This window comes from Melanerpes formicivorus, unplaced genomic scaffold (assembly GCF_026170545.1).
Source record: "Melanerpes formicivorus ecotype bairdi unplaced genomic scaffold, bMelFor1.0.p_v2 SCAF_28, whole genome shotgun sequence".
NCBI classification, from domain to species: Eukaryota; Metazoa; Chordata; class Aves; order Piciformes; family Picidae; genus Melanerpes; species Melanerpes formicivorus.
Genome location: NW_027142380.1, coordinates 6,279,057 through 6,291,131, shown reverse-complemented (window position 1 = coordinate 6,291,131; position 12,075 = coordinate 6,279,057). Strand labels below are relative to the sequence as shown.

The 12,075-nt window shown below is 46.4% G+C and overlaps 1 protein-coding gene across 5 annotated transcripts in view; it reads left to right on the top strand.

The window, feature by feature from the left end:
* FRMD4B (FERM domain containing 4B) overlaps nucleotides 1-10,665 on the top strand; it is a 151,469-nt gene extending 140,804 nt beyond the window's left edge. For 4 of the 5 annotated variants that reach the window (XM_068154341.1, XM_068154340.1, XM_068154339.1 and 1 more), the window contains exons 18-23: nucleotides 1,843-1,899; nucleotides 3,210-3,360; nucleotides 4,492-4,617; nucleotides 5,737-6,542; nucleotides 7,426-7,558; nucleotides 9,381-10,665. In XM_068154341.1, coding sequence (XP_068010442.1) covers nucleotides 1,843-1,899; nucleotides 3,210-3,360; nucleotides 4,492-4,617; nucleotides 5,737-6,542; nucleotides 7,426-7,558; nucleotides 9,381-9,501 — 1,394 coding nt within the window. In that variant the 3' untranslated portion in view covers nucleotides 9,502-10,665. The remainder of the gene's footprint in view (nucleotides 1-1,842; nucleotides 1,900-3,209; nucleotides 3,361-4,491; nucleotides 4,618-5,736; nucleotides 6,543-7,425; nucleotides 7,559-9,380) is intronic. The other variant, XM_068154338.1, reaches the window with a different exon arrangement.
* Nucleotides 10,666-12,075: the final 1,410 nt, after the last annotated feature.

Sequence of the window (12,075 nt, the reverse complement as noted above, 5' to 3'; positions counted from 1 at the left end):
GCAGGTTTTTGTCCTCTTGTGCAAACAGGCAGCTTAGGAGTTGGTCCTTATGCATTTAGCCCATCATTTTCCAGCATTTGACATATGGCATCTGTGTTTGTTATCTGGAGAGGTGGACACAGCCAGAAGGGACTAGACTTCATGTCTTGAGTCTTCCTGCAGGTAGGAACTGCAACAAAGCAAGTATTTAGGCAGTATTAAGTTAGCTGCATTCCCTTCCAGTTCCTGACTCTTGTACTGCAGTGTGTGTTTATCTGAAGCAGAACTGTCATCTGCTTCAATATTTGGGTTTGTGTCACACTTTCACCACTGCTGATGGTACTCAAGCTACAGGGTTTCAGAAGGCTGAGCAGTGATGAGTCACTTGCATTTGTCAGTTTGGGGAATGACTCGTTGGAAATAGCATGTTAAACTGTAACATTGATTTATTGAATCAAACCATTGTTATTTTCATCCAGCCCCCAAGGGACAGGAGGTGAAGGACATGCTTGACTGTCTCCCGCTCCCCATGTTCCACTCTCCCTTTGCTTCCTCTGTAGGGCAGAGTTTCTTCCACTTCTGCAGGGAACTGCACAGATTGAGGATTTAAATTCAGAGCTCCCCCATATGTCAGCCTTGCAGACCCCACATGAATCCAACAGTATAGCTTTAGACTGGATTTTTCTTTTTTTTGCCCCCCTAGGTAGGTTTTTTCCTCTTTGCTCTGGGCCCAGTTCCATATTTCACCACCACGTGGTCAAATTAATGTGAATAAAGTTCCCTGGAGCTTTTTCTTGGTGTTGGGTTACAAGCAGAGCTGCAACCCATCCTCGGTGGTCTGACAAGTCCCCTCAGGGCATGGGCCAGCCCTAATGTTTTTTGAGTTCTTGACAAGCTGCTCCCTTTACCAAACTGTTGCACCCAAACCTTTCCTCTCAGCAAATCACAACAGCAAGACAGCAACATACATTGCCTATGCTTCTGATGAGTGATGGGGGAAGCAGGTGTCCTACGTAAACTGGCTGCCATGGTTGTCTTTTGCTGCTTCCTCTCCTCCTTGTATGGAAGTTCCATAGACTTTTTACCCCACCAGGACTGTGTCTTGGCAGAAACGACCTAGGAAGAGATTTTCCTATGTGTTAATCATCATTTGTGCTGCTTTTTATCACCAGCCTAACTTCTGGTCTGGTCTCTTCTAAACCTCAGCAAGCACAGGCTGTGCCTGAGCGAGTGGTAGTGTGAAATCTCAGAGTGGGAGGACAGGCAGGTGCAGTAAAGCACTTTGAATAAACAACGTAAAAGAAACAGAAAACATTTACAGAGTCCACACAACAGTTCACTGCTCTCTGTGTTGCTGGAAATTTGCAATAACTTGACTGAAATCAGTGGAGCTCTTTTTTGAATTGATATTCATTTAATTGAAACAGATTTTGTACCCTGATGAAGCACTCAAAAGCAAATGCCAAATTTCAAAAGGCATTTCCTACCTCCCTGGTGGGATTTCAGGTGTACCCAGAGGAGATGAGATGCTTGCAGCCAAGATCAACCTGTCTGTGTAGGCTTCTGATTCCTCACCCTGTGAGATCTGTTGGAAGCTGAGTGGAAAAAAAACACCTTTGTAGATCTTGGCCTGATTCCTGCAGCACCTGGAAAAAAAGTCTCCTTTGATAATTACATAGGTGGCTTGTTGAATGAACACAAGTAGGTCATGATATATTCTGTAGCAGGGCTGCCTTCAGGCTGCTGAGGGCTAAAGCTTAGTGACTGAAGGTGACAATGGAGCTGTGGAAAATCAACTGTGTTGTGATATTTGGGAATTGATGTTGGGTCTCCCATGCTTAAACTGCTTGTTTCCATTCACAGATGATATCATTCCATCCGAGAGCAGCTCCCTGTCAGATACAACCACCTATGATGATGGTATGTGCTTACCTTTTTCTTCCTCTGAAGTGTGCCCCTTCAGAGACATTCCATTGTCTTAATGTCCTTTAGCCTACTATTTTGGTGGCTTTTGATGACAAATGACTTTGTAGCAGAGGGAAGAAGAGCTGAGTCAGGAATGCCTTTCCTCATAATGAGTGAGTTACTGGAAGTTTCAGCTCTGTGAGTTGACCTGAGTTGCTTTTAGAGAAGGCAGCTGGTTTTGATGTGACCAACCTGTAAGCTGAGGACACACTGGCTGCCAGATACGTCAGCCCTAGGATCAAAGGTGAAGCAGTGGGAGCTGGGAGGATTTGCCCAGCCTTTCTGTCCTCACAGCTGCTGTAAAACTTACAAATAAAAATAAACTAGTTGCAGATATTAACAATCTGTTTATGTCTATGTTACCTAGTGAGCTTGCATCTTGCATGGCTATGGTGTTTGCTCAGCTTACTCATTTCACACTCACACCCACAGCCACACACAGTCACACCCTGTTCCACAAGGTGGGAGGGACTTGGCTTGCCTCTCCCTTAAACTGGATAATCATCAATTGGGGACAAACATTATCGAAATTATTACTCACTTTTCAGTGAGGGACCCGATTCTGATCTCACTTTGTCCCACCTTTAGTCTTGTACAACCCATCTGCTTTAAAACAGAGTTAGACCTGATTCCTGCTTGTACAAGTAGAAGCAGAGCCAAGGCTTTGACTCGTGAATGTGTTCTCTGTGATGCTCATCCTGCATTTGTATGTATTAGTTGGAGTTTCCTCTTGGCTCTGATGGGACTTGGGTTGTGCCCTAAGCAAAGTGAGAACAAGAATCAAACCGGTGTCTTCCCATTGCCTTCAGCCAAAAGTGTCTGTCAGCTGTCTTCGCTCATTCTGTCGCTTTTGAAGTCTGTCTCTTTTAGGCTGTATTTCAACACTAATTCTTAAAATGTCCTATTCAAGTGGAGAGCTGGGAGGTGAAGAAGAGGAATTGGCCTTCGCTGAGGCTGAGCTTGAATGTTCAACTCTGGGAGGGATTGAACTGCAAACAGGTGTTTTCCCAAGGAAGTTCCACTTTGTGGCCTGGCACAGCTTCAAGCTGTCTGTAATCTCTGTAGGAGTCTGTGCTGCTGAGATCTGTACAAGTCTCCGTGATGCCCACATGGAGGAGGGCTCAGTGCAGACAGAGAGCTCTTCAAGACTCACAGCTTTTGTTGCTGTCTCTGTAGTGCAAAGTGTGTCTGCTTAGGGGCCACAGATTTGTATCTGGAGCAAAAATATCAAGGATTTTGCTAATAAAATACATATTCCTCTCCAGCAGTCAGTGAATCCCTTCCTGTGTCAGCACAGAGACCCAGCTCTGCACAGCTTTCTCCAAGGCTTCCTCCACCAAAGTCCCTTGGGGTGGAGAGAATTCATCTCAGAAAGTCATCTGTAAACGACCAGCTCTTGGATACCAGACACTCCAGGTAGGGTACATCTCAATGCTGCCGTGCTCTCTGCCTTGCTGGCACAAGCTCTGCATTGCTCCTGCCAAGACTCCCATTACCATGGACAGTCCAGCAGAGCCTGCTGCCTCCAGACTCCACTGCAATTACAGAGTTTGGTGGTAGGACCTATAGGTACTGCTTAGTAACAAAAGTGTGTGTAAGTAGCTGCCACAGTCTCTGAGTGTGTACTTGGAAAGTAGTGTAGTTTTGTGAAGAGGTTTAAGATGGGTGGGAAATTTAATAACAAGGGCTATATTCAAGGCATTGCTTGTGCCCACCCCACTCTAGTGCTGTCACTCCTTACCTCCATTTCTTGGCTTTGTTTTCAGTGTTAACTAAATAAGTTGTAGTTTTCCTGGAGACTGTACTTAGTGGCTTCAGATAGAGGCAAGCCATATCCATCCCTTCTGATGGTTAGCAGGACTTCAGGAGGTATGTTGTCCATACAGAATTTGTGTCAGTCCTGGTGGACAGTTTGCCATGGAAGAGTAGAGATACTGGGATTCAACTAGCTACCCTCAGCAGTGCCAGCTGCAGTAATTGCCTGCTGTTCCTGTGTGTATCCATGAAATCTGGGTACTTTCTGAGCTAGAACAACAGTTTCATGGAGCACACCAGTAGCAGTAGCTCTGTTGATGTGATCATGTTGTACAGGTCTGATCTGGTGCTAGTTGTTTTGAAGTTTTGGACAGTGTTATGTCTTTGCCTTTTTCTCACCTCTTGCTCAAGATAAGCAGAACATTCCTCCCCATGATGGAAGGGGGTGATAGCCATATGTAACCTTGCAGCTGTGATGTGCTTAATTTTAAGACTTTATTCATTTGCTTCTCTGCTACCTGCTCTTGTCACTTCTGCCTCATTTTTCTGTGCTTTGGCAGCAGCTTTTTCTACTGATCATCCTGTGAGGACCTCCCCTGAACTATAAGAAGGGGTTGAATTTTCCTTCGGGCTCAACCACTCGGGTTTCTATCCAGGGAATCACATCAAGTCATGCCCTTACCTGTTTTTTCTGCCCTTTGTTTTGTTTCTTCAGGATGTAGGGTGCACATATTCTGTGTCCTGTGACTTGCACAGCATTTAACCTAACTGGGATTGTCTCCTTCATTACAGGGACCCACTTTCAACTCACAGCAGTCCCTACCGAACCCTGGACCGGCCACCCCAGCCCCACGGTGGGAGGAGCATGCCTACAACGCCTGTGCTCACACGCAACGCCTACAGTAGCAGCCACTTACAGTAAGGGGGCTTTGTTTTAAGTGTGATGTCCACCCCAGGCAGCAGCAGAACAAAAGCACACAGTGTTAAGAGGAAAAAGTGTCCTTCACCATGTAGCCTCTCCAAATATTTCTTCTTGGGTATTGGAGGCACAGGGCTTATAACAGCCACCATCTGCTGGCAGCATCCTGCACCAGCTTTGTAGCATGTGAGGGAGGGCATTTATGTGAGCATAGACCCACTGTGGGTGCATAGCAGCACACACAAATGGGTGCCTGCAAAATTAGGGCTGAGCTGGAAGCTGGAACACAGAAATGTTGCCCATCTGATCATGGAAGAGCAAAGTCATTTCCAGATAGGTACCTACAGGGAGTTTTAACAAGCAAGGTGTTCAAAAAGGTTCTGTAAAATACTTGTTGGATAGGCAGAAGTTATTTTATGTTCCTTTGTGGCCTCGTTTTCTAACAAAGCAAGGCTTACGACATTGTACTGTCCATCCCCTAGCGTTCTCCTCACAAAAAAAATTGTTTCTAAGCTGATAGATGTCTGCTGTGTGTTACATTCCAACAAGACTTTAAAAGTAGGTGGCCAGATAGAGGAGAAAGATCCCAATTAGTGCCCTTTCTCTGGGAAGAGAGCTACACCATGAGCTCACCTGTATTATTAGGCACCTGAGAATCCATGCTGGGGAAGGAGAGCTGCTATACATCCTATAATGTTAGCAAGAATCCATGGTTTATTTGGCAGGGGTAGTACAGCCTTGAGAGCCAGAGCCAAAGGAAACCCATCTTCCTATGCTCAGTTGCTTGTGTAGACTTCACTAAGAACTAAGGTAGTCCTCCTGTAAATCATTAAAAAATTTGTGAGCTGTGCTACATGTACCCATCACAGACTAACCTGGCTCACCATGAGAGATTTTTATAAGCAAGATCTCCTCCTGCTGCTGCGCTAACTCTCCAACTCAAGCCAAGCTTTATTTCTTGTCATGCACATATTCCGTACAGAGAGCTAAGACTGGCTTAGTGTTGTGCTTTATCCAGGGAGACAGCATGCCTGACTTGTCCACTCATGCTCTCTCCACCTCTGTGTGCGTGTTTGTGTTTGTGTGCCTTTAACCAACCAACACCTGCGTTGTTTCAGGCCAGATGTTTCCCCGCACCACTGCCGGCAGCGCAGCGGGAGCCTGGAGTCCCAGACCCACCTGCTGTCTGAGACGCCGGCCGACAAGGCAACCTTCACCCTCTCCAAGTCCCAGCGGAGCAGCAGCACAGAGATCCTCGATGATGGATCATCCTACACTAGCCAGTCCAGTGCAGAATATTACTGTGCCACACCCACTCCCAATCCTTATTATACCACTCAGACACTCGACAACAGGACCAGGGGTCGAAGACGCTCGAAGAAACAGAACATTTCTGGGGCGGGCTCTGGAAGCATGCCAAATCTTGCCCAGAAGGACGTTCGCAATGGCGTCTACCACAAAACCCAGGAGCAGCCTTCCTCCAGTTACTATATTTCTGGCTACTCCCCATACACCGAGCCAGAGGTTTATTACAACGGGGGGTATGTTTATGAGAGCGACACGGAGGGACAGTACAGCGTCAACCCTTCCTATCGCTCCTCGGCGCATTACGGATACGACCGTTACCGGGAGATCAGGTCCTACCAAGAGGACGAAGTGGACAGAGTACCGCACAACCCCTACGCCACCCTGCGGCTTCCGAGGAAGCAGGCTGTTAAAACAGAGCACATAACCAAAAACATTCACAAGGCCTTAGTAGCAGAGCACCTCCGTGGCTGGTACCAGCGTGCCTCCAGCCAAAAGGAACAGGGTCATGGCCTGCAGGCAGGCTTTGATTCCGACAGAGGATCTCAAAGGAGTTTGGGCTTTGCTGGTCTGCAGGTGCCATGCTCTCCTAGCAGCCGGGTGTCATCATTCTCTTTAGGTAATGTCTGGTTTCTTCTGTGCTGGGTGCTTTACTAAGTCCTTGCTCTGCATCAAATTCTGCCCTCCTCCACTGCCTCAGTGAAGTCAGTAGAGTCAAAACAAGGCTACAGCTCTGTCCTGAATGGTAGATGAGGAACCAAGTAGGATTTTGGAGAATCATAGGATTGTTTTGGTTGGAAAGCCCTTTAAGATCATTGAGTCCAACCATTCTCTAACTCTACCAAGACTGGTGCTAAATCATGTCTTACAACACCACATCTGTCTTTTAAACATCTCCAGGGATGGGGATTCAACCACCTCCCTAGGGAGCCCATTCCAGTGCTGAGTACCCTTTCAGTGATAAAGTTTTCTCTAATATCCAACCTAAACCTTCCCTGGTACAGCTTGAGGCCGTTTCCTCTTGTCCTATCACTTGTTACTTGGAAGGAGAAGAGACCTTCAACAAGAAGAGGTCTTGTTCCATGCTTGTTATTTTTTACTGTGGGCAAAGCTATCTTCACCCTCTGAAAGCACAGTAGTCCACAGAAGCATAAAAAGCCACATGGATTTCAAACAGATGTGTTTGCTGACTAGAAACAACATGCAAAACTTCATGTCACATAAATACAGTGATGGATTCCGAAGCACAATAGAGTGACCATCACTGGATGTGTCAGAAAGCCTTTTCAAAGACTCCTTAGCTCCCCAACACCACCCACACAGTGCTTTCCTCCACACAGGGCTTGTAAATCATATTGTGTCTGCACCGTCTGCTGATATATCCTGCAGAGCCCCGTAGAGATCACTGATGAGGGCTTTCTCATTTGTCTCAGCTGAGTTAGCTGGAGGAAGACCTAATTTGCTCTATTTTTCTAAATGCAGTTTATTGTTTTTCATTCCAGCATCTTCAGCCAACACTGCTGGGAACTGGCGGAACCCCCTTGCACTGGGGCTTTCCGACTACGATACGTTGTCTCATTCCTCCTACTCCAGCTGTTATGGGAACGTTTATGGCAACCTCCCTTTGCAGAGCAGGTGAGTGGAGAATACCCAGCTCATCTGCTTTCCCTTCTGTCTCAGGAAATCAGCTTGATTTCAAAGGGCCAGGATGAAGAATAATTGCAAAATTGACTCTGTGGGGCAAGCCTTCTATGTGTGGAGTAGGTCAGCTGTGCCACTGATACTCAGGGAAGAGGGAAGCAGTGTCAGTGGAGGATGAACTCAGTTGTCACACAGCCTTTTCCTCTGGCTGATGCCTGAGTACGGAGGATCTTGCAATCCCTGGTAATTGTGATGCTCAGAGCAGTGTTGGGGGCAAAGCACATGCTGAGCCCGGCCCCTCTCAAACCCTGTGACAGGAGGTGTCTCGTGCACCCCATTAGCAGTCCAGCAGGACTCTGTCCTGTTGTGTTTCTGAATCTGTAGTGCCAGTGCTGATAAACTTGGAGAAGAAAAGGAAGGGATCACCTCTTTTCAACACGCATGTCTGCTGTTCAAAGGCAATACCACATCTGCCAAGTTCATCTTGCTTGGCAAAGCTTAACTTAGGCCCCAGGTTAAACATGCTCCTGCTTGCAGATTGCCCTGCTTCGGGGGGGGGCTTCCTTGAGGACTGTGGGGAACCCAAGGTCTGGTCTGTATCTGCAAAAATCTCCTGCAGTGCTATCACTGCTTCTACTCAGTGCTTTTGGTCTCTTCCCTCCAGTATGCTGCCTGTCCTCTGTAGGACATAGAGCTCTTGCCCAGGGGATGGGCTTTGCCCCCGGCAAACGCCATCACATTTAAATACACTTATGCTAAGTGTAGCCAGCTGTAGTAAGTACCCGAAGTTTGTGCCTCTGGCTTTGTGGGTTGCAGGCTGTGTTTGCTGCCAGGCTGACTTGTGTGAAATCGCTGCATTTTTAATCGTGTTTGTTTTCAAATAAACCAAAGTGTAAGAAAAGCTGTACAAGCTCCTGCTAGATTCTTGTCTCTGAGCTAAATGCCATGGGCTTTTTTACTGCAGTGGTTTGAAAGATCTGCAGCAACAGCGTTTAAAAATAACAGTTTCTGCTAATTTCTTAACTTCCTATAATTAGGCTTTGAGAACTATGCTTGTTTTGTCAGCTTTATCCAAACGAGGTTTATTAGCTATTAATTTTCCATATTCTGAATCACTTGTCTGATTGCTCATCTGTTTTATTTGCTGTCTTAATATGGTTATGGCAAACGAGCCATCAGTACGCCCCACAGCCTTGACAATTTGAGCAGCTGAGATCCTGTTGCACACAATTTTCCTAATTACCACACACACACACAAATGGGTTTGTGTTTGGGTCCAAATGACTCTGGAGTGGTCTCACAATAGCCAGCCTTACTTCAAGGCCAAGGGTGTTGTGTGAGTTTGTGCAGCGCTTTGGGGGTCTGGGGAAGACCCTTAGATCATATAATCATAGAATTGTTAGGGTTGGAAGGGACCTCAAGGATCATCCAGTTCCAACCCCTCTGCCATGGGCAGGGACCCCTTACACTAGATCAGGTTGCTCAGAGCCACATCCAGCTTGGCCTTAAAAACCTCCAAGGATGGGGCTTCTACCACGTCCCTGGACACCCTGTTCCAGTGTCACAGAATCACCAAGGTTGGAAGAGACCTTAAAGATCATCAAGTCCAACCTGTCACCACAGACCTCATGACTAAACCATGGCACCAAGTGCCACATCCAATCCCCTCTAAGCACCTCCAGGGACGGTGACTGCACCACCCTCATGGGAAAGAACTTCCTAACATCCAATCTGAATTGACCCATTTCTATTTTTGTTTCATTCCCCCTAGTCCTGTCATTACCTGATCCCTGATGCCATGTCTCTTTTTTTACAGAGGGTATGCAGAGACAAGCCAGCTGGGTGGTGATGAAGAGAGCCAGTTGGAAGAGGACTTGCACAGCAATGAGCAGAGGTTATTTTGGCACGAAGATTCAAAGCCTGGCACGCTCGTGTAGACTGTCCTCAGCCCCACGTTTGTACCCTTGCGTGCCTTGCACAGACCGCTGTGACCCCGAGGCAGACCTCGGCTGGAACTTCCAAACAGATCACGAAAAAGAAGCAGGCTGTTTTGCTGGGAAAGGTTAAATTCAGCATCAAAAGGGACTGCAGCAAAATGACAAGTTCTTAGCCCTGAATGGCTTTTGTTTTTTCCTGAATCCAGATAGCCTACACGAGCAAGGCCAAGCCACAGTTTAATCTATGGTGAGATGCAGCACTTGGTTGAAGTATTTATACTTGACAAGCACTTTTTGGGAAGGCTGGAAGGTGTTGAAGGCAAACCTCAGAGAAAACAAAAAATGTGAAAAGGAGACTCTTAATGGAACCCCCAGGAATTCTAGGAGCACAATTCTGACGTCTGAAAGAACAAGAAACGAAAATTTATTCTGCCATGGCTTATGATGATCTGGAAGGGCTTTCATAAGCTTATGAAGGATAGATACTGTGTGTGTGAGTGAGGCAAAGGGTGACTTAAACAGTATTGGAACATTACTTGAAGGAAGGCTGGGTTTTTGTATTATTATTATTATTGCTATGGAGGTTTGATTGAGTTTATCTGGGTTTGGGGTGTTGTTAAGAGTGTTTGTTAGCACCACAAGCAAGCTCTGGAAAGAAAAGGATTTGCTGACACAAAATGGTGTGTAAAACTGTAGGTGGTCTGCATTTTGGAAACAGAAGCAGTAAACTTTGAATTCTCTTTTCCTTGATAAAGTGTAATTAATAACCTCCCATTTAATGACCTTTCCATGGTACAACTTCACTGTGTGAGGGAGGAGGCAAATTTTCATGGCGGCTGCACAGCGACCCCCGCTTCATTGGGTGGTGATTGCATTTTGCTCTGCCACAGGGCATCGAGGATCTGCAGTGAGCCCAGGGCAAGCAACTTGATTGACATGGCCAGTATTTCAAGGTGGTTGCAGACACAAACAGCCAAGTGGGTGCCTTAAAATGAGGGGCATTAGGATTGTACTGCGAGTCACCTGAACCGCCAGGTGCGTTGCAAAGTCACTAAGTGACAGAACAGCATTTTCACAAAACCATTTGTGGGGGTGGAAAAAAAGATTTAAAAAAAAAAAAAAAAAAGAAAAGTGCAACTGCAGTCTTGATCTAAGAGGGATAAACCTACCTCACATCATCCATCTGTGGGAACAAGTTGGCACGGGTTATCTTGTGCGATGTCCGAGGACTCGTTTACGTAGGGTAAGATCTCTCTCCGCGTCTCAGCTGTACTGTGCGTCAGGAGTCCATAAATGGTGCTCGTTTCTTTCTTTTATACAAAGGGTTAGTTAACTCCTTGTTCATATTGTGAATAGAAAAAGTTTCTGATAAAACCTTTTGGACCTTTTTGGGTTTTTTACCAATATTGCCAGAGCATGTAATATATACGGAAGGACACACTTGGTAAAGCTGGTACTTAGTCGTTTGTACTCTTAGAGGTGAGATTTGGAATTAAAGAAGCAAAAAACAAACACCACAAAAAAAGAAACAACCCACCCCAACAACACAAAGCCACCCACCCACCAAAATCAAAGATAACTTATTTCCTTGGGTTTGCATATTTGTATAGCCTTCTAGAAATGCGAGAGCTCTTTTTTGCTTATTCTTTTACTACTTCTGGATTTTTTTAGACCTATTATTTTGTATAGGTCAATAAACTAAAAAGTGTGCTACCGAAACCGCTTCAGCAGTCCTCCTCTTTCTACTTGAGTGCTCGGGAAAGTGCTCTGTGTGTTATTTGCAGGGCTTTAAGAGAGAGTAAATCACCGTGATCCCATTTCTTCCGGCCTGCAGTTGGGTGCAGAGGGTCCGCAGTCTTATGTAGGGGAAAATTGTCCCAGGGCAGTTCAGACTGCCCCTCATTTGAAGGAGCTGGGATTGTTCAGTCTGAAGAAGAGGAAGATGAGGGGAGACTTCATTGCTCTCTACAGCTACCTGAAGGGAGGTTGGAGTGACGGGGAGGCCAACTTCTTTTCCTTGATAGCAAGCAACAGGTCTAGAGGAAATGGTTTCAAGCTGTGCCAGAGGAGGTTTAGGCTGGATATTAGGAAATATTGAAACACTGGAATGGTCTGCCCAGGGCAGTGGAGGAATCACCATCCCTGGAGGTATTCAAGCAGAGTGTAGACCTGGTGCTTAGGGACATGGTTTGGTGTTGACCCTTCAGCGCTGGATTGAGGGTTGAACTCTGAGATCTCTTCCACCCAGGTGTATTCTGTGATTATGTGAAAGGGTAAGTCTGAATTCCTGAGGGTGCAAGGGGAGGGAGGAGTGGCATTCAATGCCTCTGCAGGGGCCTCTCTGGCACAGCTGTCTCGAGGGGGCAGAGCTGGGCTCATGCCACATCCCCACAGGAGGACTGTTAATCCTTGGACATGCTGCCCAGCCTCATCCTGGCAGTGATGCACAGCCTCATGATTCTGGAAACACTCCTTGCTGATCTATCCTTGCACCTGAAATCTGTTGGAGTTTAGTTTCTCATCTGCTGGGTCCTCATTTGAGTTTCTGCTCTGAGATGCCCACCTTTCTGGAAG